Consider the following 26,808-nt stretch of genomic DNA (forward strand, 5'->3'; position numbering starts at 1 on the left):
AGTATTGTTGGACACAGTTGAATATATATAAATAACATGGAGGTATTTGTACATTTTATGTCCGAGTTGCTGCACCGTAGGGAACCGTAAATCTCAGTCCTGTGAACGTGTTGCACACGTCAGAATCAACAATAAAGCTGGAGTTTGACTTTGAAACTGTTCTTGATGCACCGTGGGGCCGTAAATGGTTTATGGTTATTATAAGGCGGCCATCTTGGAGCCACAGACATTTGATTGGCTTGTCTGTTCTGGACTACAACTCTCGTAGGAGAGAGAAGAACAGGAAGAGGAGGAGGAGGAGGAAGAAGAGGAAGAGGTCAACAGTGGTGGACCAGTCAGGGTGTCCATGATGACGTCTGACCTCTAACGAAAGACCAGAACTGGACCATGGAGACCTGGAGGAGGACGGTGGTTCTGGTTCTGGACGTTGTATAAACGGAGACAAACCGACCAAACACAAGAAGAAGAGAAGAACTTTTTTTTAATTTGTTGTGAAACTACAAAACATATCGTTTGTATTTTTTTTCTTTCGTGCTGGTGAAATATTTACAACTCTGGTCGACAGTATACAGTGTCTGAGAATAAAATTCACAGCTTTTCGGGACAAGACAGGACAAATAAAAATAAAAATAAAAGCACACCTAAATCACAAAAGTGCAATAAATACATGCTGTGTGTTTTTCTCGTAGCCGCCCAGTCGTAATACAAACAGATTCATTAGAAAAAAATAAAGTAAATCTACATGATGAACAGTAATCATTGTGACTAACAGTATTTACTGAACTACTTTTATCCAGATTTATACAGATTGTAAAGTTTCTCTATGTTGGTAAAGGTCGGATGTTTAAGACAAAAAAAAGATAAGAGAGATTTACACTGTGGGTAAAATAAAATAAAGACGACAACAGTTTACAGGTTGCTCTCTAAAGGCACACTCGCTTTCATTCATTTCACAGTGTTCCTGTTAAATCCCCCGACTCGTTCACGCTGCGTTCACGCTGCGTCTGAATACGATACGTCGTCCTGCGTCAGAAAGCTGCAGCTCCTCTACTGGCCACTAGAGGCTGGCTACGAACACGAGTCAATCCTCATCAACCTAAACAGCTTCAGTTCTCTGTAGATTAAAGTTTTGCAGAATTAAGGGGCGTGGCTGTTATGAGCGTCCTGGAGGGTTAGGTCAGCTTCGTATACAATCAATGGACGACAGCTGACGTAACCTAGGGGACCTGGCTGAGCCTCGTACCAACCACCTGCATGTGAGGCGTTCAGGGAATGTCTGTAAATCGCAGCTACAGAAAATACTGCAGTGAAATGTGGTATGTTTGTAGAAAACTAAGGTAACTGATTATGTCTGGGAAGGTCCTCAGTCATCCAGGTCTTTAAGTCTTTATAAAACAAAACTAAAACAAAGACGACTGGACGTGTTGGGTTTCTTGAAGACTAGTGGGTCGGTTGGTGTTTAAAGGACCTTTAAGGACAACAGCGTCTACATCTGAGCCTTTTAGAACTGACGACATGGATGAAACGTCTTCAACAAACCCAACAAGTCTTGTTGTCTTTGTTTCTGCTTCTTGTTCCCAAACATTAAACAACTAGAGTCGTCTCAGCAGGTCAAAGCGTCCACCATAAACATCTACGGTCTGTAGCCTCCTGTAGTCGTATAAACCAGGGGGCAGGTCAAACACTGGAGTGGAACTTTTAGGCATCATATCAGGTTGAACAAGAGCATCATGTGTTAAATCTTTGGTTTCACTGTTTAGTAGCTGTTCAGTTCTGGTACCAGAGACATGAAGCTGCTTCAAACATCCAGTTCCTGCAGCGTGAACGTCGCCTCACAGCATCTGACTCCCATCAAGTCCAGACAAGGGAGAACGCTAGCGACTACGTATTAGTGGGACATTTATTATTCTTGTGCAAAGTCTTCCTAATGCTACCTGACGTAGTGTGACTATCTTTACTTTATAAAACAATAAGTGGAGACGGCTACCAAGATAAAAACAGGCAAATAATAAAAAGAATCTACTTCCTGGTCAACTCCTTAACGACACAAACAGAAAATACAAACTGACCAACTGCTGTTTAATTAGAAACGGAGGAACGTGTGGAATGACAGCAGCAGCAGCAGCAGCAGCAGCTCGGTTTTATCGGCTACATGTGGGAATGGAGATCAAGTACCTAAAACATCCAGACGCAGCTTGGCGGCCCAGCAACAAGTCACCGTAACTCTCCACCAGGCTGCAGCGTTAGCTGCGTGATGCTAACCGGCTAGAAACTAGAAACACAAATAAAGACGACACTGAGCAGCAACACTGTGGGAGACTGAACCAAAACAACCAGCTGAAAGACACCAAGGTTTAAACATGTTGACAGAAGTAGAGCCAGAGGACGCGGCGTTGCTGGGGCACCAAGCTGACGCATCATCACTGACGCTTAGCTGCAGAGAGTCCAGTTCTAAGAGACGAGATGGTTTTAAAACGTCCAGTTACAGAGTGAAGGCGGGAAAAGTTCAACATTAAAACCATAACAAATAAAAACAACAGCGACCAAATGCAGGTTTCCTATTGGCTGACTGTCCGTCGACCAATCATACAATCAGGACCAAGTTCACAGTCAGAACACGTTTGATCTCCTGGTGTGTGTGTTAACAATCATCGTGTGCTTTAACAATCAATAATCATTCCAGCATGAGGCCGAGGCTTCTGGATTCTTTCTCTTTTACTTTGCAAAAACCAACGTCAAGTTTTTTTTCTCCCTCATTTTTAAAAAAATAATTAAAAACCTCTAAGTTTAACCTCTTAAAGTGCAGACTATCTGATCAGCTACCTGAGTGTTAGTGGGTTAGTGCTGCTTCTACACTTTGCTGAACGTGTTTGTGTTTCAGTGGTTTACAGATGTTTACAGATGTTTATTCATTTAAGAGACGCTGATTAAAATTATAAGGTCAGAACTGTCGTGTAGTGTTTTCTGAGTTTTAATTAACATGACTGAAGATAAACATCTGGTGATGTTTGAGTTAAATAAAAGTCATAATGTTTAAGATCAGTGGGTAGTTGTAGTGACGCCTGTTAATCTAATCTCTCACTGAGCTAAAAGGTAGAAACTACAGATTATAATGAACCACGTGTTTAATGCTGAGATCATTGTACGTCTCCTCTGCTAACAGCTTCAGCAGCAAGTATCTCTGAATTTAACTTTCTCAGTTCTAATGGAACAATAATAATAATTAGTTTGTGTTTGTTGCTGATTTAGAATCGTTTTAAACTATTTAATCTCTGATTGTTTCTTGTTTTCTAACAGTCAGATAATTAGACGCCTCCTAGTCCATTAGAACTGGTGTCTGATTAAAGTGAGCAGCTCTCAGATCCACGTGTTTCACTAACGTACAAATAAAACCTAAAAACCACCGTCTGTGCTTGTTAGTGTATAAGGTCAGAGTTAAACACCTTTAAGGGTCGACATGTTTTTTGCTTTAACTTCTTCTTCGTACCATCGTTTCATTTATTTCTGTTGTGCGATCAGTGAACATGTTCAGTGTTTCTTTAGTGTGACTTTAGTGTGATTCTGTGCTGGAATGATTTTAAACAACTATGAGTCTATAAACAGTCGGTTAGTAACAGAAACAGGAGAGTGGGAGAAAGTCAAACAACAACAACAACAATAATAATAATGAGAAGAATAAAAAAGCTCCAGCAGTACTACCACTAATTTACAAAGTCTATCCACGTCAGAAATGCTGAGCTCCTCTTTTCAATCTTCTTCTTTTTAGTGTTTTTAATTCTTCATAACACCGCCAAACGTTCGCTTCATTAGTTTGTGAACAGCAGGTTCAGACTCTGGAGTTAAAATACTTTGAAATGATTCTCTACACGTCGTCGGCCGGCAGGTCGGGGATGGAGGTCTTTGCTCGTGTGAAGAACGCCATCTTCTCTCTGGAGGCAGTCAGAACACAGAGTCAGATTAAAGGAACCATTTAGATCGAGGAGAGATTAGTACAGATTAGTCAAGACTGGAAAAGCTGCACCTGAACACACCACAGAGACTCAAGCTGAGCTCCCTTTGATTTGTTGCTGCTGCTGTATATATCAGAATAAATCAAGTCGTGTCTCATGGTTGTTGTTTCTACCTGAAAGTCTGGACCTCAGGGACTTCTTTGCGGCTCTGGCCTCTGATCTTGTGGACGTCCTTGGCTGCAGCCCTCATCATCTTCTCCACCCTCTTCTCCTGCAGCTGCTCCTCTCGAGTCTGAAAGTTTATTAACAACAATAAAAGGTTTAGATAAGAGAGCGGAGCACGCCCTGCAGGATTCCTGGAGGATGAAGTCACCTGTTTCTCAGCCTGCCTGAGGAGAAGCCGGAAGCGTTCGTCTTCTTGTACCCACACGGGCAGCTCTCTGTGGCCCTGCTGCCTCGCCTTCTCCAGCTCTGACTTCAGCTCACGGAGGACCCGGAGCTCCTGCGCCAGCCGAGTCTGCCGCGTCCGAGACACCTGCAGGTCCATCTCCAGGTCCAGGGAAGTCCGCAGTAGACCGTCCAGGCCTTTAATCGTCAGGGGAGGCTGAGGGGAGGCAGGGAGGGACCAGGTTACAAACTGTTTATTGGTAAAGACGTCTGATATTACAGGGTAAGGACGCCTGGATTTATTTAAGGTCTGACATGAAACAAAACCACGTCCCTGTAGCATCAAAACGTCTTCTACCTCTTATGTATTGGTGGTGGTCAGTTAGCTTCAAAACTGCCATAAACTGAAGTAGAAGGGGGGATAATACCTGTGTGTCTACACCTCTGTCTATACTTCTGTCCTACCTGCCAGCTACCAGCTACCCTCTACACAATACATTAACTTTGACCAACTCTAGGAGAAGACAAGGAAGACAAGGACAGACTTTAGGGAGCTACAGGAGACCAACTCTGGGAGAAGACAAGGAAGACAAGGACAGACTTTAGGAAGCTACAGGAGACCAACTCTAGGAGAAGACAAGGACAGACAAGGACAGACTTTAGGAAGACACAGGAGACCAACTCTAGGAGAAGACAAGGAAGACAAGGACAGACTTTAGGGAGCTACAGGAGACCAACTCTGGGAGAAGACAAGGAAGACAAGGACAGACTTTAGGGAGCTACAGGAGACCAACTCTGGGAGAAGACAAGGAAGACAAGGACAGACTTTAGGAAGACACAGGAGACCAACTCTAGGAGAAGACAAGGAAGACAAGGACAGACTTTAGGAAGCTACAGGAGACCAACTCTAGGAGAAGACAAGGACAGACAAGGACAGACTTTAGGAAGCTACAGGAGACCAACTCTAGGAGAAGACAAGGAAGACAAGGACAGACTTTAGGAAGCTACAGGAGACCAGCTCTAGGAGAAGACAAGGACAGACAAGGACAGACTTTAGGAAGCTACAGGAGACCAACTCTAGGAGAAGACAAGGAAGACAAGGACAGACTTTAGGAAGACACAGGAGACCAACTCTAGGAGAAGACACCGATCAGATGACAGTGTTGTTAAAGCGTCTGATGAACCTGAAGGTTTGGACAAACTAAGGGCAGAAGACACAGAGGGGTTGGAGGACACGTGTTGTCTCGTCTCTACCTTCTTCATGCGCATGCTGCGTCTCTCTGAGGCGTTTCTGACGAACGGAGACCTCTTGGAGAGCGTGGAGCTGTCGCTGTCACTCCGGTTGATCTGGACGAACAAACAGCAGAAAGATTCATTAAACGTTTGACGGGAGGACGGAGCTGGATGTCCCTCTGATGATCAGACTAGATCAGACTGATGGAGGAGGAGCAGAGGTGGTAACCATGGTAACCTCAGACTAACATCTACAACATATGTTCTGATCTGATGACATCATTTTGATCCAGTCTCCATGGAAACCAGTGCTGAGGCTGACGTTACCCTGCAGATGTACTGGCTCTGAGGTCCCGGGGAGAAGGTCTTGGAGCGGATGATGGTGTTCCCCCTCATGAACGGGTTCTGCTGGCGGACGTCCGGGCGCCGCTCCTTGGGCCGAACCACGGAGCTGTGGCGGGACGAGGACAAGCCGTCCATGCTCGTCTCCTTGTTCACCTGGAGGACGGAAACGAGGAATGAGATTTTAGGATTTACACGTCCGTCGTGGTCTGAAGGAGCCTCGCTGGTGAACAGAAGTTACCCTCTCTGTGATGACTGCTGCTGCTGCTGCTGCTGCTGCTGGATAAGGAGGAGGAGGAGGAGGAAGAGGAGGAAGAGGTTTGGTCGCCGCCTTCTTCTCCTCCTTCTCTTCTTCCCATTGGCTGTTGTTAGAATAAAACTCCTCCCCCAGAGGCCTCGCCCCCTCCACGCCATTTCCTTCATCGTCATCAAATACGTCTGCGTCCAGAGGGTCTTCATTCCTAGAGAACGACCAGAGACACGGACACGACCAGGACGTTACAGCTTTCATCTTAAATCACAGGTTGTGTTTAAAAACTAAGATCTGATGTAAGCCTGAACAGAAGGAGAGAATAAGAAGAGAAACACGACACTCACCACTCGTTGTCCTGAGCTCCGACTCTGCTGCTGATGGAGCCGCGAGTCTGAAACATAAACATCAGTTATTTATATTTTATCTAAACTGACCATGACATTATAGCTTTAACGTTCAGCGCCACAGACAGACGTTTGTACAGACGTTTTATTTTTAAACGTCAGCTGCTGCCACCAGCTCTGGAACAGTTTACTCTGAACATTAGTCCGGCCCAGACACGGCCTTTAATTCAGTCTGAGAGACGCTACTTTTATTAATCTTGTTCTTTTAAGGTGGCTTTTTGTTCTACAAGCTGTTAATTATAAAACTAGAGCTCTTTAAATGTGACTGTGGTTGACGTGGGACAGTGACTGGTAGTTCAGACACTGTCCACCAGATGTCTCCACCACACGTCTCCACCAGACGTCTCCTCCTCTGTACCTGTTCAGAGGTGCCGGCCGCTCGACTCTCTTTGTCCTTGTTGTTGATGTCGGGCATGTAGACTTGACTCAGCAGGTTGTACCACTTCATCTGTCTCTCCTCCGAACAGCTGACGTCAGCCAGGCTGATCTGGGCTCCTGCCTGGAGGGAGGAGGGGAGGAGGGGGAGGAGGGGGAGGAGGGGGAGGAGAAGGAGGAATGTTGAAACTGTAACTCAGGACACATAAACATGTCAAACACTGTCATCACTCTGAAATGATGATGTTAAAGCCTTGGAGACTCTGGCACACAGTCAACTGTTTGGCTTAAAGGTACGGACAACTGGCAACGTAGACGTCTCCTGAGTCTGAACCTAAAAGCTGAGCTTGAACGCACCACGAGGACTACAGACAATGACTACACCTGAGAGGAAATACCTCTTCTTACCGGCAGGTGGCAGTAGTCTGGATTCACCATTCAAAAGAGGAAACAGGAGGAGCTACAGTTAGCCAGGAGGAGCTACAGTTAGCTAGGAGGAGCTACAGTTAGCTAGAGTTAGCTAGAAGGAGCTACAGTTAGCTAGGAGGAGCTACAGTTAGCTAGAGTTAGCTAGAAGGAGCTACAGTTAGCTAGGAGGAGCTACAGTTAGCTAGAGTTAGCTAGGAGGAGCTACAGTTAGCTAGGAGGAGCTACAGTTAGCTAGAGTTAGCTAGGAGGAGCTACAGTTAGCTAGGAGGCTAGGAAGCTAGGAGGAGCTACAGTTAGCTAGGAGGCTAGGAAGCTAAGAGGAGCTACTGTTAGCTAGGAGGCTAGGAAGCTAGGAGGAGCTACTGTTAGCTAGGAGGCTATGAAGCTAGGAGGAGCTACAGTTAGCTAGGAGGCTAGGAAGCTAGGAGGAGCTACAGTTAGCTAGGAGGAGCTACAGTTAGCTAGGAGGAGCTACAGTTAGCTAGGAGGCTAGGAAGCTAGGAGGAGCTACAGTTAGCTAGGAGGCTAGGAGGAGCTACTGTTAGCTAGGAGGCTAGGAAGCTAGGAGGAGCTACAGTTAGCTAGGAGGCTAGGAAGCTAGGAGGAGCTACTGTTAGCTAGGAGGAGCTACAGTTAGCTAGGAGGAGCTACAGTTAGCTAGGAGGAGCTACAGTTAGCTAGGAGGCTAGGAAGCTAGGAGGAGCTACAGTTAGCTAGGAGGCTAGGAGGAGCTACTGTTAGCTAGGAGGCTAGGAAGCTAGGAGGAGCTACAGTTAGCTAGGAGGCTAGGAAGCTAGGAGGAGCTACTGTTAGCTAGGAGGAGCTACTGTTAGCTAGGAGGCTATGAAGCTAGGAGGAGCTACAGTTAGCTAGGAGGCTAGGAAGCTAGGAGGAGCTACAGTTAGCTAGGAGGCTAGGAAGCTAGGAGGAGCTACTGTTAGCTAGGAGGCTAGAACAAAACAAATGAACTGACCAGACACTCTTCGTGTCCAGTCTTGGTATTGTTGCAGACGTCGACCCTCAGGGTTTTCTGCCGCAGTGCATTGTGGGATATCTGCATGCCGAACACCTCGGTGAAGCCCACGACGTCCTGAGGCAGCGCGCCACGTGTTCGGAAGAGGCAGGGGGTGGCGTCCACACAGGGCAGCACCGCCACGCGTACGTACCTGGAAGGAATCCACCGAAACAAAAAAACATTTATTAAACAACGCTAAACACATCTAAATAAAAATAGTGCTTTCTTTCACTTTTACGTTGTTTTTACAGTAAAGGAAACTGAAGATGTGTTTAATTCAGCTTTAATTAAAGTGTTTTCTATCAGCTGTGATGATTTGTTGATCCAGTTAGTGTTTGACTGTGTTCAATCAACACACTGACTCGTCTTTGAGCAAACACGCCACTTAAACAGGCCTGAGGACAAAGTAAACTGTCAACCTGCTTCTGCCCCAAAAACACAAACAGTCGTTATGCAAAACATCTGAACACAGAATGAGAGCTCATACATTTTCTGGTCAGCCGGCAGACAGAGGACGCTGCAGTTGGACAGCTGCATGACGCAGACCGTGAAGCGCTGGTCTCTGGACTCGTAGCGGAAGCCGAGCTGCACCTGAGAGCAGGCGGGCGCCAGCCTCTCCTCGTAGGAGCCCAGGAGGAGGTCTGCAGGGAGGTCTGCAGGGAGGTCTGCAGGGAGGCCCGGCCTGGAGGACAAACACACAACATGAATTTCATGTTTGGACTGTAAGAGTGACGATGTGCAGAGCAGTGCAGAAGGTACCTGCGCTCAGACGGCTCATACACGCCGCTGTCACCGGCCACCGACTCGTCAGACACCGCCGAGGTAACGCCCACCTTCTTTGGCCCCGCCCCCGTCCCTCGAAGCTGAGGAGCCAGGTCTGAAAACAAATCAAAACGTCTTCAGCCTGGTCAGTGACTGGAAACAGAGATGAACCGTTTCCATGGAGACTGAATCAAAGGACGTGATCAGATACGTGTTAACATCGAAACATCAAGGGGAGCAGCACATCTACTGGAAATAGAACAGGAGAAGAAGAAGGAGGACGAGGAGGAGCTGGAGAAAAAGATAAAGGAGGAGGAGAAGAAAGATGAGGAGATGAAGGAGGAATAAAAGGAAGAGGAGAAGATACTGTGGGAGGGAAAGAAGGAGAAAATGGAGGAAAAGAGGGAGGACAATTAGGAGGAGGAGGAGGAAGAGGAGAAAGAAGAAGAATGAGAAGAAGATAGGCGAAGGAGGACAGAGAATAACGAGGAGGAGAAGAAATTAAAGAAGGAGGAGGAGGAAGAGGAGGAGGAGTTTTGTCACAAGTTCTGCTGTCCACATTGATTCCATCTTGGTTCATCTTGTTGTTCTTCCTCCATGTTTCTGTCCCTCACCTGATGTTTATTCCAGGTGGAGCAGAGAGGATGGATTTACTCCAGACCTCTACACCTGATGTTTATTCCAGGTGGAGCAGAGAGGATGGATTTACTCCAGACCTCTACACCTGACACCACCTTTCACCACCTTTCACCTCTGGCTGCATGAAGAACCTGAGCCACCTACAGTTTAAACCTCAACAGACTCAAACTATTTTTAATTCCTACTAAGACAGTAACGCTCTATGAATCCAGAACTGTCCTTTTAATACATGATGATGTTAGACAAATAAAACGGTCAAATATAATTCAAACCAGTGACCCAGCTCTGGCAGCAACCGGACACCCTCCTCACCTTCACCTCCCTCCTCTTCATCAGGTTTCACTCACTCAGTATTACATTTCTCATCACACACCGAGGATTCCTGGTATCCTGCTTTCCAAGTTTTCAGATCAGTTTTCACATCATCTCTTTCTCTTACCGCTGCTCACTGAACTGCAGATAGTTCGACAAGATCGTCTCACAGCTAATAGTAGCTCCTCCTAGCTTCCTAGCCTCACAGCTAACAGTAGCTCCTCCTAGCATCCTAGCCTCCTAGCTAACTGTAGCTCCTCCTAGCATCCTAGCCTCCTAGCTAACAGTAGCTCCTCCTAGCATCCTAGCCTCCCAGCTAACAGTAGCTCCTCCTAGCCTACTAGCCTCCCAGCTAACAGTAGCTCCTCCTAGCCTACTAGCCTCCCAGCTAACGGTATCTCCTCCTAGCTTCCTAGCCTCCCAGCTAACAGTAGCTCCTCCTAGCTTCCTAGCCTCCCAGCTAACAGTAGCTCTAATTTTAAGAAGGCTTTGTAAATATGGGCGAACCCCTGGTGCCAGGTTCTAAACTGAAGCTAAAAGCAATCAGACGTTTTTGGAATTTATGCGACTCCTCATTCTCCTGAAGAGCCAGACCTACAGCAGGTGGTCATTTTCCTTTAGGTGTGACCTTCTCTCAGTTTCTGCCAGATGAATATCAGTAGTGGAGGCTCTTAATGCTGCAGGGCTTCCTGTTTACCTTTGACCTCCTCTCCCAGCGTGGCGTCGTGGTTCTGCTTCTCCTCCAGACCTCTGGGACCCCGGTCCTCCCGCCGCTGCTTCTCAGAGTCCAGGCTGAGCTCCAGCTCCGCTAGCCTGCTGTGGAGCTCTTGATCCAGGCCCAACCCACCAGACCCCGACTGGCCGGCGAACACCTCCCCAGACAGGAAGCTAGTGTCTGTGACCAGCGGCGAGCACGGCGGTGAGAGTGAGGACAGAGACGACCGTGGAGATAAAGAGCTCATTGAACGAGGGGTCTCTGAAATCCTAAGGGCTTGGATCCTGGAGGACTCCACTCCACCTCCTGCACCTCCACCTCCAGCACCCCCCGCATCTCCTCCCACCCCTCCTGCTTTGCCATCGGCGGCCTTCCCAGAGTTTATCCCTCCGCTGCCCGTCACCACCTCGTGCTCGTGTATGGTGGTGATGGAACTGGAGGGCCGGTAGCCGCTCTGGCCGCCGTCCTGCAGGAGGCTGTCCAGCTTGTTCTGGAAGTCCGGGTCGGCCAGTTCGGGCTGCTCCAGGTAGATGTCGGTGAAGCTGAGGGAGGAGGTGGAGCCGAGGCTGGAGGTGGTGGCTAGCGAGCCGCGGCTGGACGTCAGAGATCCTCGACTGCTGCCGGACGAACAGGACAAGGTGCTGGCCGACAAACTGGAGGAGACACGGAGACACAACAAAGACGTTTAACTAACTCTTTATCTGCCACATCAAGCCCTCTGATATTTAAACTTTAGACATAAATATGAAAATGAAATTAATTCAGTTTGAGCTTCAGTTTTAAACTGCATCACAGATTTAAATACGCTTTCAGATTTAATTTCTGCGGAGACTGATGTACTTCAAACCTCTCTTTCCTAACCTCCAATCTAATAGTAGCATCGTAGCATCTTAGCCTTCCAGCTAATGTTAGCTTGTGCTACAGTAGCTGTGTTTCTGGCAGGAGTCTCTCTGTTGGGAATCTTTATGTAGCTTCGTCCATCATTTCTATCAACAAGTCCAGAGGCTCATATGTAGCGACAGCAGCCAAAACAAGAACCATAGTTGTATTACACCTTTACTATCTCTAAATAAATTAGATGAACAAACCTCTTGAGCTGAGTATGTAGTGACGTGGCCAGTCGAACCATCTCCTCCAGTTCTCTAACCAACTTGTTCCTCTTGCAGTGGAGTCGCAGCCTGAAACGGAAAAAGTTGATCAGTTTAATTTAGGGATCTTGTTTGGTCTGGCTTGGTCCTGCTGCAGGATAACAAATACAACATGACCGTGTCCGTTTTGTGTTTAGGTGAAAGCAGGAAACCAGATCGTCTACCGCTGGTGTTTGTGTAGAACGAAGAACGATGATCTAGAACCAATGAACCAACTGGTCACTTCATACCCTCTTCTTACCTTCCTAGCCTCCCAGCTAATAGTAGCTCCTCCTAGCCTCTCAGCTAATAGCAGCTCCTCCTAGCCTCCCAGCTAATAGTAGCTCCTCCTAGCCTCCCAGCTAATAGCAGCTCCTCCTAGCCTCTCAGCTAATAGCAGCTCCTCCTAGCCTCTCAGCTAATAGTAGCTCCTCCTAGCCTCTCAGCTAATAGTAGCTCCTCCTAGCCTCTCAGCTAATAGCAGCTCTTCCTAGCCTCTCAGCTAATAGCAGCTCTTCCTAGCCTCCTAGCTAATCATAGCTCCTCCTAGCCTTCCAGCTAATAGTAGCTCTTCCTAGCCTCTCAGCTAACAGTAGCTCTTCCTATAATCTCAGCTAATAGCAGCTCCTCCTAGCCTCTCAGCTAACAGCAGCTCTTCCTAGCCTCTCAGCTAATAGCAGCTCTTCCTATAATCTCAGCTAATAGCAGCTCCTCCTAGCCTCTCAGCTAACAGCAGCTCTTCCTAGCCTCTCAGCTAACAGCAGCTCTTCCTAGCCTCCCAGCTAACAGTAGCTCTTCCTATAATCTCAGCTAATAGCAGCTCCTCCTAGCCTCCCAGCTAACAGCAGCTCTTCCTAGCCTCTCAGCTAACAGTAGCTCTTCCTAGCCTCTCAGCTAATAGCAGCTCTTCCTATAATCTCAGCTAATAGTAGCTCCTCCAAGCTTCTTAGCCTCCCAGCTAACTGTAGCTCTTTAGCCATACCATACTAACATTTTCTAAAGCGTAATATTCATGGAAATCTACAACCTTTACATTAATAATCGTGGCAACACCATCCATTACTACACTGTTGCACCATGACCAAGAATATTCATGCATCTAGATTGTCCGTAGTGAAGTTAACAAGAAAAGAGGTCGTTGAACGTCTTGGAGAACAGAGCAGGTGTTTAGATCCAGTTAGATCCAGTTTAACTGACGCATCATTAAAAGGATGTGACATTTTAAACACCTGCAGATGCTGAATGTACAGTGTGTGTGTGTGTGTGTGTGTGTCTTGAGTTAATTGTGAAGACTGAGTGTGTGTTGGTCGTTGCACAGGTGGACAACAAGAGGTTCTTTTAGTGAGCCGGCTCTGAGGCCTCTCAGGTTACAGGAACAGGAGACGAGGGACAAAGAGAGACTGAGCTCAGGTAGAGTCTGACCTGAACAGCGAACAACGAGAGTCCTGTGAGAGAAAGGAGGAGGAGGAGGAGGAGGAGGAGGAGGAGGAGGAGGAGGAGGACGACGATGATGCAGGATCTTGGTGGTATTCAAAAATTGGTAAAGTGGAAAGAAAGAGAAACAGAAAGAAGATGGAGGTATAGATGGACAAGGAGAGCTACGTCCAAAACAATTCTTTTCTCGACGTCCATCTGTTTGTCGCCAAAAGCTGGTCCCTACTGGACGTCCCAAACTCTGGTTGCCTTGGTAACCACCTTGTATATATTTCCAAGTCAGAAGCAGAAGAAGAAGAAGAGGCAGGAAGAGAAGAAGAAGACATAAGGTGTGTTTATTAATCCCACGTATGGGAAATGACCTTGTCACAGTAGTGTGGGAATTTGGCAAAAAATATACAAAAACAGTGAGAAGAGGAAGGAAGAGAAGATGAAGAAGCAGAAAAAGAAGTTGGGGCCGAAGAAGAAGAAGAAGAAGAAGAAGAAGAAGAAGAAGAAGAGCATCAGCTGAACGTCAATGGAAAGAGACGACTCTGGAAACTTCAGTCCTGAACAGTCAGTCCCAGATCAGGAGGTGCAGCTGTGACCCACTGATCTGAGAGTGACTCTTATATTAACCCTCTAATCACCTCTCGGTCAGGGCCTTGCTCTGGTTGTCTCTGGCGGCCTGCAGGTCTCTCTCCAGACGTTTCTTCTCGTTCTCCAGCTTCTCGGCGTCGTTGGGCTCCAGACGCTGACGTGGGCTGACGTACTGCAGCTCCTTCAGCAGCTCCTCCTTCTCATTGATGAGGATGAGGCGGTCCCGCTCCGGGTCCAGCAACCCCGGCCACGCCTCGCTGTCCAGTTTGGCGATCTGCACCTCGATGGTGGCGATCCTGAGAAGGAAGAAAGTGATTATGTCTGACAGATCAAAGTCAAGACAGACGATCTGATAAAAGTAAGAGACGTTTACCTTCTCTTGGCCTCCTCGTACTTCAGGCTCAGACGAACCTTCTCTGCCAGTTTGTTGGTGCTCGTCATGAACTGAAAAACAAGACATTCGTCAGTTCACTGATAAAACCAACTAAAACACTGAGGGGAAGTTCTGGAAGTCCATCATGTCCTTGTAACAGGTGGAGGTAGAGCAGAGCGTAGTATTAATTAAACTAAAACATGAGTGAGTCTGGAGGAAGTGTGGGCGGGGCATCAATATCACGGCTCCACGTGGCTCCGCCCTCAGACCGTACTGATCAGACTCTGGATCCAAACTCACAAGATGGCGCCGCCCGTATCCCCGGGAACATAGAGTCAGTTTGACCAATGAGAGGAAGAGGAGATGTGTTGTCCATGTTTATATACAGACTATGAACCTATGACCCATGAGTTCATGAGGAAGACGTTGTAAACAAGAGTGTGAAGAAGAAGAAGAAGGAGGCCAAGGAGAAGCAGAACTGTTTAAGAGATGAAAATGAGACTCACCTCAGCGGGGATGTCGGTCTGGGAGCCAGCGTCGGAGAAGAGCCGAGGGATGGACAGGTCTGAGTTGGCTAGCGAGGGACTGCTGCCCCACAGCTCCTGCTGGGAGCCTGAGTCCAACTGGAAGCCGTCCTTCAGCACCGCCAGTTTCTGCACAAACACAGGAGAGAGCTCATGAGTCCCAGAGATCTTCTTAAAATGCTGCAGAACAAACACATCAGTAAACATCCAAGACTACTGATGACTGTTACCTGTCAGTTTGCCCAACGCTCAACAAATATTGAGGTTTAAAAGGTTGCTGAATTATAAAAACTGATAAAAACTGAAACTGAAGAAGCAGAAGAAAACAAAAAGGAACTGATTCAGTGAAAGTTGTTCAGTGTGGTGTTTTACGGTCCTGATGGATATCTGCTGATGAATGCAGCATATCTCTACTTCTCAGACGGAGCGGGAAAATAACAAACACTTTCTCTGAAGCAAGTTTCCAAACTACCACCTTGATTTTGACAGTTTCTTGGGCAAAACAAAACCAAACCAAAAAGCCTCTGAGGCTTAAGAAGCTGTAGCTGGACTCTTTTACATGCAGCACTGCTGAGCTGTCAGCTGCAGATGGTAGGGGTGAGAGCGGGGGAGGCAGAGGGAGGAAGATTATGTTTTATTGAACACACTTTCCTCCAAAAACGATATATAAACCTGATGCCAAATAAATCTGATGTTTGTAAATTAAATCCACACGCTTTAATAGTCCCTAGGATGCAGATGATGCAGCTGCTGCATCAGAGTGACAAATCCATCTTCATCTCCCTTCACCTGGGAGCAGATTCTAGGTGCCATCTCTCTCTCTGCAGCCGTGGTGGAAATGAGGATGAGCTAACGCTGCACTGCTGCCACATGCAATCAGGAGGAAGGAGGGAGAATAAGGGAGGAGAGGGAGATATGAACTATATATCACCAGAGAGGAGGAGGAGGAGGAGAGAGAAAACAACAGAACTAAATATTAAAGCTGAGAAAGAAAGAAAGCGACATGAGAAGTGACATGAAAAAGATTTAAAGATGGAATTAAAACCGTCTGTGTTTAAAAAATAATTTTCACTGTCATCTTTAAAGTTCTCGAAAGATTGAAATTCATTTGTGTCACTGAAGTAACATGTTTGTGATGAATAATTGAGTCAAGAAAAAAAGAAAGATGAAGATGATTTAGGACAAGGAGGAGGAGGAGAAAGAGGAGGAGGAGGAGAAGAAAGAGAAAGAGAAAGGGGAGAAGAAGACAGACGGAGGAAGATATAGAAGAAGGAGGTGGAGACGAAGACAGAAGCCCTGAATGTGTAGAGTCTCAGAAGACGACCAAGATGTCTCCACGTCTCCATCGTCTCTGTCCACATGGACTCCATCTTGGTTCATCTTGTTTTTCTTCCTCCATGTTTCTCAGCTGATGTTTACTCCAGGTGGAGCAGAGAGGATGGATTTAATCCAGACCTCTACACCTGATCCATCAGTCTGATGTGATGGAGGAGGTTTTATTCTGATTACTGTCCTAACACTTTCCATATCTGTTCCTTTTCTATGATGAATGACTCCATCTCAAAGAATGACAGTTTCTTTCTTGGGTCCAAACTCTTCTGCTTTAATTACTTTTATGTGTCTCCATCCTTCACGAGGCTCTCTGGATCAAATGTCAGAATCTGGATTATCCGTCTCCTCTTTCCTTTTGTTCAGACGCCGCCTACAGCAGCCTTTAAACAGCGACAAGCCTTTTACACGCAGGATCATAATCTTCTGCGTTTGGATGAACAGGACGAGGAAGTGTTTGTCTAATTACTCCTCATCGTCTACCTCAGAGTCTACTACATTACCCATAACCCCTTGAGTGAAAGCAGATGTATACAGCTGCCTAAATCTGAACCAGAATTCATTATAAATTGTAGGATTTTTGCCAAAGTGCATCTTGGGAGTTGTATTCTAGAACCTGTGGCTCCTCCCACTTCTAATTCTAATGATTTATCCTATCAGCTGGTGTCTAGAGGTCTCTATCACAGGCTCTGGTTACCTAGGTAACCCTCTTGTATATTTCAGAGTTAAAGAAGCAGAACATATTGTCTTGGTATATTTGAGGGCAGAACCACAGAGAACATCCTTGAAGAGCTTCATCTTAGGACCTTGTGTTCTACCACGTAGATCTTTACCTGCATCAGCTCCTGTTTCTCCTTCTCCCCAGAGCTGATGGCGTCCCGAATGGACCGCACCTCGTTGAGGATGGCCTGCGCCTCCTGCTGCTTGTAGCCATACGGGCTGTTGGACACTTTCTGGTCAATCCTGGACGTCCGGAGGAGGAGGAGGAGGACGAGGAGGAGGAGGAGGAGGAGGAGGAGGAGGAAGGAGAAGGAAAGAACAGAAAATATTAATTAGTAATGGATGATGATTATAACTAAAACATTTAACAGTCAAACTGCTTCTTATTTTCACTGTGTACACAGAAAATGGACGAGCCAAGAGGATGTGAACTATATTAAAACTAATTCCCATACGAGTTAGACTTGAAGAGAAAACTGTAACTCAGCAGCCACTCAACAGGCTTCACTGGAATTATTCAGTTTCCTCATACTGAACATATTTTCCAAATTATAGCTGCTGAGTTACAAACCTCAGAACTTTCTTTTTTCTAATGTTTATACCAAGGACTGAAAACTCTCAAGCATCAAGAGATGGTACTTTGTTTACTTACTTGAGCTTAAAAATAGGTTTACGTTTCTTAAACTATGGAAGCCCAAAAACTGGCAGACTGACTGGAAACTGTGCCGCTTCACATCGTCTGTATCTGGTCCAATCAGATTGTTTGTTTAATGTGGTGATGGACAGAAGAGTAAGAGCGACGTCGTCATACACATTATCTGAACACAGAATTTGTTGACAACAGAAAGGCTCTGGCTGATTGGAGGACTATCCAGTTGCGTATGTTTTCTCTGTAATGGATGAAACACGCCCGATAAAGAAATCCAAACGGCACATTAGCAGATCATAGACCGTAACAAAAGAGGACTCATGCTCCTCTAAAGGGAAGCTAAAGCATGAGGAGGTTCCCCTGGTGACTGGCTGCAGTATAAGTCATAAGACCAGGCCCTTCATCTTAGTGGGTGGAACATGTACTAAGAAACTGAGTGGTCAGGAATGTTTCAGGTGTTGACCTGAGTATGAGAAATGTTTGTTCAGCTTCCAGGTAAGTCATGGGAGACATTTGTGGCTGTGGGCAGAAAGGGAAGACCCATGAGCAGGTAAAAAGAGCCGTGTTCAAACCCTGTCATCACCAAGAATTCATGCATGGGTCTGATCAACTGGTCCTTCCACATTCTTTGGAGAGGGAAGAGGGGAGGGGGAAATAAAGAGAGAGAGCGAAAACAAGGTACAGAGAGAACGAGGAAGTGAGGGAGAGAGTAATCCTCTCAAAGTCCTCCTCAAACAGGGATTTATGTTGAGTGAAAGTTGGGCTATATGAGTCTTTCTGTGATTAAAATCCCAGACAGAAAGAAAGGGATTGATTCAAAACAGCCACTGGAAGAAGAAAACGGTTTAAAGTCCTGAAAAAATGAAGGAAAACATAAAAACATTAAGTGAAAAACCAAATTTATAAACATGGACTTGGATGTGAGCATACTTTAGACCATGCAGGCCGTGGTTTCTGTCCTTTCTTATGCAGCAGCGTTTTGTGAAACCTTATCCGGAGCTGCATTCCAATCTAAGCCTATTCGTATTTCTGCAAACAGCCATTGGTCGGCGAACGCCGTGGGACGATTGTAACAGGATAGGGAAAGTGGCGGAGGAATGTCGTCCGACCGCTCTGCCTCCGCCACCCTTTAATCCTCCTGACACTCTTGCTGCGCGACGCGAGTCAAGACAAACAGTCCGGGCATTCCTGTTCAGTTCGGCCAGCAGCGGGCCGGAGCGTCGCGGCTGCACCTCCTCTCAACATTTAGTTGTGGAAGTAGGTCAAATGGGAAAAAGGAGTGTTTCTCCCTCTCAAGTCCACGTTCTCCGTCAGCGGTTTGTAGAGGTGCTAGTGTTTGATGATGGGATGGAATGTGAAATAATGCCGAGGCGATAACTGAGCTGATAAGTGTGCTTCACTTTCAACTTCACGTCTTGGTTTTTTTTTTTTTTTAAACGTGTGCAGCAGGAAAATTCCAACGAGTTATCGCTTTGTTTATGTGATAAGACATCTCTCATCTCCTCATGTGTCTTCATCCAGGCAGCAAATAACAGAAACTGGTGATAAGAGGGAAAATCTGCTTCTTTGTGTTTTAATTTGATCATAAAGACATGGACTCCAGTAATCCTCTACTAATCAGACCTCTAATAAAACCTCCTCCATCAGATCAGACTGATCAGTCAGATGTAGAGCTGCTGGAAACCTTCTCATGACTTCTCTCTGGTCCTCCCATCTTCTTCTTCTCTTCTTCTGTCTTCTACCTCCTTCTTCTTCACCTTCTCCTGTCTCTTCCTCTTTCTTCATTTTCTTCTTATCCTCCTCCTCTTCCTCCTTCGTCTTCTGCTTCTCCTTCTGACCACAATCATTAATCAAGTTGAAGAAGCACTGATTCGTGTAAACGCAGCCAAAGAGAAACAAATACAGAGTCTAACTAACTAATATCTCAGGGTTTAGTAGTTTTTTTGTTTTTACTGTTTATTTAGTTGTAAATATTTTATGTCTATAATCCTGTTTTCTCTCAGTATAAAGCAGAAACTGTAGCTGAAGTAGAACGGAAGCAGTTACTCAGTCAGTCAGATATCACCTGGATGGCTGGTTCTTTGCATATTCTGCACTATTAAACCTTAACGGATAAATTATACTGATTCCTACGGAGCTCTACTCAGGTACAAGCTGCAGTGGTAGTTTATGTGACAGAGAAAAGGAACATAAAAATAAACACACAGCTCCAACTAATCCGTACATTGAACCAATCTAGATAACAAGTCAGAAAAATTTGTTTTAAATACAACCTGACAACCGCAGCAGTAAAACAGGGAAACAAGGAGACCAGTAGCTGTTGACACTTTGAGAGAGAATAAAGTGAGGAAGCCGTGCGTCACTAATCTTTAGGTCAAATAAATAAATGCAAATAAAGACGTTCAGACACTTCAGTAAGTTAACTCCTAATCTTTAGGCAATTACGTCAACACATTTCTCTAGCTGCCTACGTGACAGCATTAACACCCAACCTCAACAATCTCTTTGCAAGTGGTACGCTAATAAATGCTAATAAACGCTAATAAACGCTAACATGACTGGTTGAATATTGTACCAGCTGCTGTCTCTAATGATCTCTACCTACCGCTGGATCAGAACCATCATTGGGGTGATGGTACATATTTTGGAACAAACCTTTAAGTCTCCTTCTCTCACTGAAATCACATACTTAAAGTTTTTTTATTTTTTATTCATGAATCTCTGCCCTGACGTTAGTTAGTTCCTTTTCTTGATGAAAGCAAAACTCCACTTACACAAGAGCCCCTTGTGATCAGCTCAACCAGGACGGATGATAACACTCTGGTCTGAACAAGGCCTAAGATGAAGGAAGGTCACGCATGTACTTGGTATTCCAGTCAGAGTCTGCCTGCTTCACTTTGTTTGTTAAATTAAAGCTGGAGAGCTAAAACGTGACACGTCCCGGAGTCGGCTGTCAACGAGTACACCTGTCCATGTGCCCTTCAGCCAGGATTCAAGGTGGACTGGAAAGTTTCCAGAAGCAAATGTGAGACGGACGGAGAAAAGGTGCACTTACTCTTTAAGAGTCTCGAAGCCTTGTTCTTTGTACTGCAGCTCCTGCTTCATACAGGCCAGGTCCCGTTTCAGCTTGTTGACCTGAGACATGAGGAGAACTCTGTTAAAGGATGAATTACTTTAAAAACAACTTATTTGTCCTGTCTGAAAAAATAATAATATGTTCTTTCAGACTATTGACAGCACCAGATTAATACACATTAGCTCCAGTAATTACTGGTTTTGAGACAGGAAGTCTCTTCCTAGCCTCTCAGCTAACGGTAGCTCTTCCTATCCTCTCAGCTAACAGTAGCTCTTCCTATCCTCCCAGCTAACAGTAGCTCTTCCTATCCTCTCAGCTAACGGTAGCTCTTCCTATCCTCTCAGCTAACGGTAGCTCTTCCTATCCTCTCAGCTAACAGTAGCTCCTCCTATCCTCTCAGCTAACGGTAGCTCTTCCTATCCTCTCAGCTAACAGTAGCTCTTCCTATCCTCTCAGCTAACGGTAGCTCTTCCTATCCTCTCAGCTAACGGTAGCTCTTCTTATCCTCCCAGCTAACAGTAGCTCTTCCTATCCTCTCAGCTAACGGTAGCTCTTCCTATCCTCTCAGCTAACGGTAGCTCTTCCTATCCTCTCAGCTAACAGCAGCTCTTCCTATCCTCTCAGCTAACGGTAGCTCTTCCTATCCTCTCAGCTAACGGCAGCTCTTCCTATCCTCTCAGCTAACGGTAGCTCTTCCTATCCTCTCAGCTAACAGTAGCTCTTCCTATCCTCTCAGCTAACGGTAGCTCTTCCTATCCTCTCAGCTAACGGTAGCTCTTCCTATCCTCTCAGCTAACGGTAGCTCTTCCTATCCTCTCAGCTAACAGTAGCTCTACCTATCCTCTCAGCTAACAGTAGCTCTTCCTATCCTCTCAGCTAACGGCGGCTCTTCCTATCCTCTCAGCTAACAGCAGCTCTTCCTATCCTCTCAGCTAACGGCAGCTCTTCCTATCCTCTCAGCTAACGGCAGCTCTTCCTATCCTCTCAGCTAACGGCAGCTCTTCCTATCCTCTCAGCTAACGGCAGCTCTTCCTATCCTCTCAGCTAACAGTAGCTCTTCCTATCCTCTCAGCTAACAGTAGCTCTTCCTATCCTCTCAGCTAACAGTAGCTCTTCTTAGCCTCTCAGCTAACAGTAGCTCTTCCTAGCCTCTCAGCTAACAGTAGCTCTTCCTAGCCTCTCAGCTAACGGTAGCTCTTCCTATCCTCTCAGCTAACAGTAGCTCTTCCTATCCTCTCAGCTAACGGTAGCTCTTCCAATCCTCTCAGCTAACGGTAGCTCTTCTTATCCTCTCAGCTAACGGTAGCTCTTCCTATCCTCTCAGCTAACGGCAGCTCTTCCTATCCTCTCAGCTAACAGTAGCTCTTCCTATCCTCTCAGCTAACAGTAGCTCTTCCTATCCTCTCAGCTAACAGCAGCTCTTCTTAGCCTCTCAGCTAACAGTAGCTCTTCCTAGCCTCTCAGCTAACAGTAGCTCTTCCTATCCTCTCAGCTAACAGCAGCTCTTCCTATCCTCTCAGCTAACAGCAGCTCTTCCTATCCTCTCAGCTAACAGTAGCTCTTCCTATCCTCTCAGCTAACAGTAGCTCTTCCTATCCTCTCAGCTAACAGCAGCTCTTCCTATCCTCTCAGCTAACAGCAGCTCTTCCTATCCTCTCAGCTAACAGCAGCTCTTCCTATCCTCTCAGCTAACAGCAGCTCTTCCTATCCTCTCAGCTAACGGTAGCTCTTCCTATCCTCTCAGCTAACGGCAGCTCTTCCTATCCTCTCAGCTAACAGTAGCTCTTCCTATCCTCTCAGCTAACAGTAGCTCTTCCTATCCTCTCAGCTAACAGCAGCTCTTCTTAGCCTCTCAGCTAACAGTAGCTCTTCCTAGCCTCTCAGCTAACAGTAGCTCTTCCTATCCTCTCAGCTAACAGCAGCTCTTCCTATCCTCTCAGCTAACAGCAGCTCTTCCTATCCTCTCAGCTAACAGTAGCTCTTCCTATCCTCTCAGCTAACAGTAGCTCTTCCTATCCTCTCAGCTAACAGCAGCTCTTCCTATCCTCTCAGCTAACAGCAGCTCTTCCTATCCTCTCAGCTAACAGTAGCTCTTCCTATCCTCTCAGCTAACAGTAGCTCTTCCTATCCTCTCAGCTAACAGTAGCTCTTCCTATCCTCTCAGCTAACAGCAGCTCTTCTTATCCTCTAAGCTAACAGCAGCTCTTCTTATCCTCTCAGCTAACGGTAGCTCTTCCTAGCCTCTCAGCTAACAGTAGCTCTTCCTAGCCTCTCAGCTAACGGTAGCTCTTCCTATCCTCTCAGCTAACAGTAGCTCTTCCTAGCCTCTCAGCTAACGGTAGCTCTTCCTATCCTCTCAGCTAACAGTAGCTCCTCCTATCCTCTCAGCTAACAGCAGCTCTTCCTATCCTCTCAGCTAACAGTAGCTCGTCCTATAATCTCAGTTAACAGTAGCTCTTCCTATCCTCCCAGCTAACAGTAGCTCTTCCTAGCCTCTCAGCTAACAGTAGCTCTTCCTAGCCTCTCAGCTAACGGTAGCTCTTCCTAGCCTCTCAGCTAACAGTAGCTCGTCCTATCTTGCTAGTTTTCCCAGAGTACTGCCCCCTGCTGGTACGAAGGCCTTTGTTGCAGGTAGAATGGTTTGGTGTGACCGGGCTTTAACAACAGGTAAGTCTGAACAGAGTATGCAGTCATGCCACTTTGGACCAACTGCGCTGCTGAACGTTGGGCGTGTGACTGAGGTCAGGTGACTCCAGAACATATTTGAGCTTCAGCCAAGAGGAGTGTGTGTATGTAACATGACAGGTTCATTTAGGTATTTTCACCATCAGTGATAATCTTCTCTCTCTTTCTGTCTTCGTGATAATCGTCTGCCGAGCTGAACTGAATGTTAACATGTTTTATCGTATCAAAAACAGGAAGTAGATTCTCTTACCCGACTTTTGGCTGTGGATATTTCTGCTTTGAGGATGTCTGGGTCGTATTTGCTGGAAGACGACGATCTGGAATTCACTGCAGTGAAAACAGAAGAGATGTTTCACATGTGATCTTCTCCCACAGATTATTTAGTGTCACATCAGTGAGATCTGAAGGGAATGTGTTAATCTCAAGAGATTATAATTCATCATTTATTGTCTACTTATCTCATGTCCTTGCTTTGATAAGACTGACTGACTGGGGACGGATTCTTCCAATAAATAAGTAAATGAATAAATAAAGTGTTTAATCAAACCTTTATCTTGTTCACTTCTTTTAAACTTTTTCTTTCTTTTCAATTTTTGTAATTTATCTGTAAAGAATTATGATTATGATCAAATTATATATAAATATAAAATGGTTATAAACACACAGCATTTATAAATATTAATATTTAGTTTTATCATTGTTATTTATTACATTTATGTACTGAATTTAGTTATTATGTAATATTAGTTAATGAGGATTTCCTTTTACATAGTTTAAAATAATCTATTCTTATTTGTCCTTACTATTATTACTATTTTAAAATGATTATTATTACATTATGTGTGTAGTATTTCTAAATTTTAGTTATTGAATAAATGTCTTTGTCTTATTAATTTTAGTTTCTATTTGATGATTTAGATTACATTGAATTCTTTTATTTAATATATTTATTACTCATCTTTTTTACATTTTATTATCGTTCTCTTTCATTCTACACAAATCTACATGCATGTATAAATGTATAAATGTTTCCGTCACTGTAATTATTCTATTACTTTTCGTTTGGGCTGTATTTGCGTCGACCAGGGTCACCTGTCTGTCAGATTCACCTGTCTGTCAGATTCACCTGTCTGTCAGATTCAGATTCACAAAACTTTATTTGTCCCCGGGGGGAAATTAAAGATTCAGGTAATTCTTCCTTCTTAGCTTCATTTATTTTAGTGTTACTGATTTTAGACGACCTAACAACATCCTGGCCGTACTGCTTATTTCCTTGTTATGTCCTCTGTCCCTCGGTTCGTCCTCCGTACTCACAGCTGGTCTGAGACGTTGACTTGTCCCTCCAGGCGTCGTTGAGCTGCCGGTACTCCTGCTGCGCTAGACGCAGCCTCTGCTCCTTCACCTGATAGATCTCCTTCTGAGCGCTGAGAGCATCACGGGCCACGGCCAGGTAGTCCCGCAGCATGGACTCCTGCTCCCGCTGCCACTGGGCCCGCGGGTCCTCCAGCTGGGTGCGCTCTGGAGGAAGAGGACCATTGGGTTTTATGTTGAAGAGCCACAAAGGAGGTGAAGCTGAGCAGGAGGAAGAGGAGTGGAAGGAGGTGAACTCACTTGTGTTGTGGTCGACATAGTACGCTCCAACAACGGGGTCGAACGCCTCCTCCCAGCCGACCGGCAGCTCATCCCCAATACAGTCTGCAAACGTCAGAGGTTTCGTCTGCCTGCAGGAGACAGAGACAGAGTCAGAGACAGAGACAGAGACAGAGACAGAGGTGTGAACGTCTTCTCAGTCAAAGCGAGGACACAGAGTTCAGAGAGTCACAGCAGCCAGTAGTTACTTTTAATTCACATAAAAAACAGAACATCTCTCTATGGAAACAGTCCAGGCTTCCATCAACATACATGAACTCCTGTGGTCATAACTCATAACTCCACTTTGTTCCTTTTCTGTTATTATTGTTGGTATTTATTGGACAAACTGTCTCTGCAGCTCAGCTCCACCTTGTTCTGACATAATACTCCTTATTTAACAGTTTAACTTTAATAAGATGAGTTAAAGCATAAATACAGATCCTCTCTTGGTGTCCTTCAACCAGACCAGGAAGTGGTACAGTAAGGACAAACCAGAACACCTGGTGGACAGGTAGGTGTGTGTGCGATGTGATGAAATCATGAAAATAAGAAGCTTCAGAGAAACATCTGAACCCGTCTGTCTGGGTTTCTTCTTCTGGTGTTTTCCTGAGTGCAGATACAAACAAAGAGCACTCGCCACTCACGGCTGAAGTGAAAACTGAACTGGGTCCTTTTTCAGTGTATGAATAATGAAAAGGGGCTCAGAGAAGACCCTCTCAGCTCGGTCTAAATTTAGCTCAGGAAGACGAGATCCCAGAGAGAAGCCGTCCGCTTGGCTTCGTGTCCGTCCACATCCTATTATTTGATTCTGTTCTAAACCCGATCCTCTAACCGGGCCGGTCCAGAGGAAGCTGCCGACCAAAACCCTCTCCATCAGGACCAGCCTCCGTTTCACCGTCAGTCATTCAATATCCACCTGTAGAGTTTCACCCGTGCTTCACTGCTCTGGACTGAATTAAAAAGATCAGGAGAAGACGCCACAGAAGACGCCAATACCTCCACAGTTACCCTACAGTCTCTGGAGATACTTAATTAATAGTTTTCTATCATTTTAGAGAATAAAATCAAATAAAAAGGTCCCACGTGTCAACTATAAATAAATCATGTCATACAAACGGTTTATAGAAACAAAACAGCCAGAAACAGTGTGTTATTAATTAATCATTAAAACAGTAATTCATCAATTTGTCCATTTATCTATGATGAAACCCAGAGGAAGAAGGATGAAACCTCTGGGACATCACTCATCCCTGTCTCCTGAAGTTTTAAAGCTCAGTCTGGAGCCTCCGCCTGCCGCCATCTTGGCTAACTCCTCCTAACTCCTAGCTAACTCCTCCTAACTCCTAGCTAACTCCTCCTAACTCCTAGCTAACTCCTAGCTAACTCCTAGCTAACTCCTCCTAACTCCTAGCTAACTCCTAGCTAACTCCTAGCTAACTCCTCCTAACTCCTAGCTAACTCCTAGCTAACTCCTCCTAACTCCTAGCTAACTCCTAGCTAACTCCTAGCTAACTCCTCCTAACTCCTAGCTAACTCCTAGCTAACTCCTAGCTAACTCCTCCTAACTCCTAGCTAACTCCTAGCTAACTCCTCCTAACTCCTAGCTAACTCCTAGCTAACTCCTCGCTAACTCCTAGCTAACTCCTAGCTAACTCCTCCTAACTCCTAGCTAACTCCTAGCTAACTCCTAGCTAACTCCTAGCTAACTCCTCCTAACTCCTCCTAACTCCTAGCTAACTCCTCCTAACTCCTAGCTAACTCCTCCTAACTCCTAGCTAACTCCTCCTAACTCCTAGCTAACTCCTAGCTAACTCCTAGCTAACTCCTCCTAACTCCTCCTAACTCCTAGCTAACTCCTCCTAAC

At 45.7% G+C, this 26,808-nt stretch overlaps 1 protein-coding gene across 2 annotated transcripts in view; it reads right to left on the reverse strand.

The window, feature by feature from the left end:
- Positions 1-427: 427 nt before the first annotated feature.
- Positions 428-26,808, reverse strand: part of wwc1 (WW and C2 domain containing 1) — a 34,970-nt gene continuing 8,589 nt past the window's right edge. Inside the window, exons 2-22 of one of the 2 annotated variants that reach the window (XM_084564115.1) lie at positions 24,924-25,033; positions 24,627-24,830; positions 23,563-23,639; positions 20,607-20,686; positions 17,016-17,145; positions 14,836-14,982; positions 14,330-14,400; positions 14,007-14,252; positions 11,905-11,994; positions 10,799-11,469; positions 9,148-9,265; positions 8,876-9,070; positions 8,347-8,539; positions 6,928-7,068; positions 6,510-6,556; positions 6,154-6,373; positions 5,898-6,068; positions 5,592-5,684; positions 4,324-4,554; positions 4,124-4,242; positions 428-3,929 (exon numbers count right to left, since the gene is read on the reverse strand). In XM_084564115.1, coding sequence (XP_084420241.1) covers positions 3,863-3,929; positions 4,124-4,242; positions 4,324-4,554; positions 5,592-5,684; positions 5,898-6,068; positions 6,154-6,373; positions 6,510-6,556; positions 6,928-7,068; positions 8,347-8,539; positions 8,876-9,070; positions 9,148-9,265; positions 10,799-11,469; positions 11,905-11,994; positions 14,007-14,252; positions 14,330-14,400; positions 14,836-14,982; positions 17,016-17,145; positions 20,607-20,686; positions 23,563-23,639; positions 24,627-24,830; positions 24,924-25,033 — 3,421 coding nt within the window. In that variant the 3' untranslated portion in view covers positions 428-3,862. Of the gene's footprint in view, positions 3,930-4,123; positions 4,555-5,591; positions 5,685-5,897; positions 6,069-6,153; positions 6,374-6,509; positions 6,557-6,927; positions 7,069-8,346; positions 8,540-8,875; positions 9,071-9,147; positions 9,266-10,798; positions 11,470-11,904; positions 11,995-14,006; positions 14,253-14,329; positions 14,401-14,835; positions 14,983-17,015; positions 17,146-20,606; positions 20,687-23,562; positions 23,640-24,626; positions 24,831-24,923; positions 25,034-26,808 lie in introns of both variants that reach the window. The other variant, XM_084564114.1, reaches the window with a different exon arrangement.

This window comes from Chelon labrosus, assembly GCF_963514085.1.
Source record: "Chelon labrosus genome assembly, chromosome: 17".
Classification (NCBI taxonomy): Eukaryota; Metazoa; Chordata; class Actinopteri; order Mugiliformes; family Mugilidae; genus Chelon; species Chelon labrosus.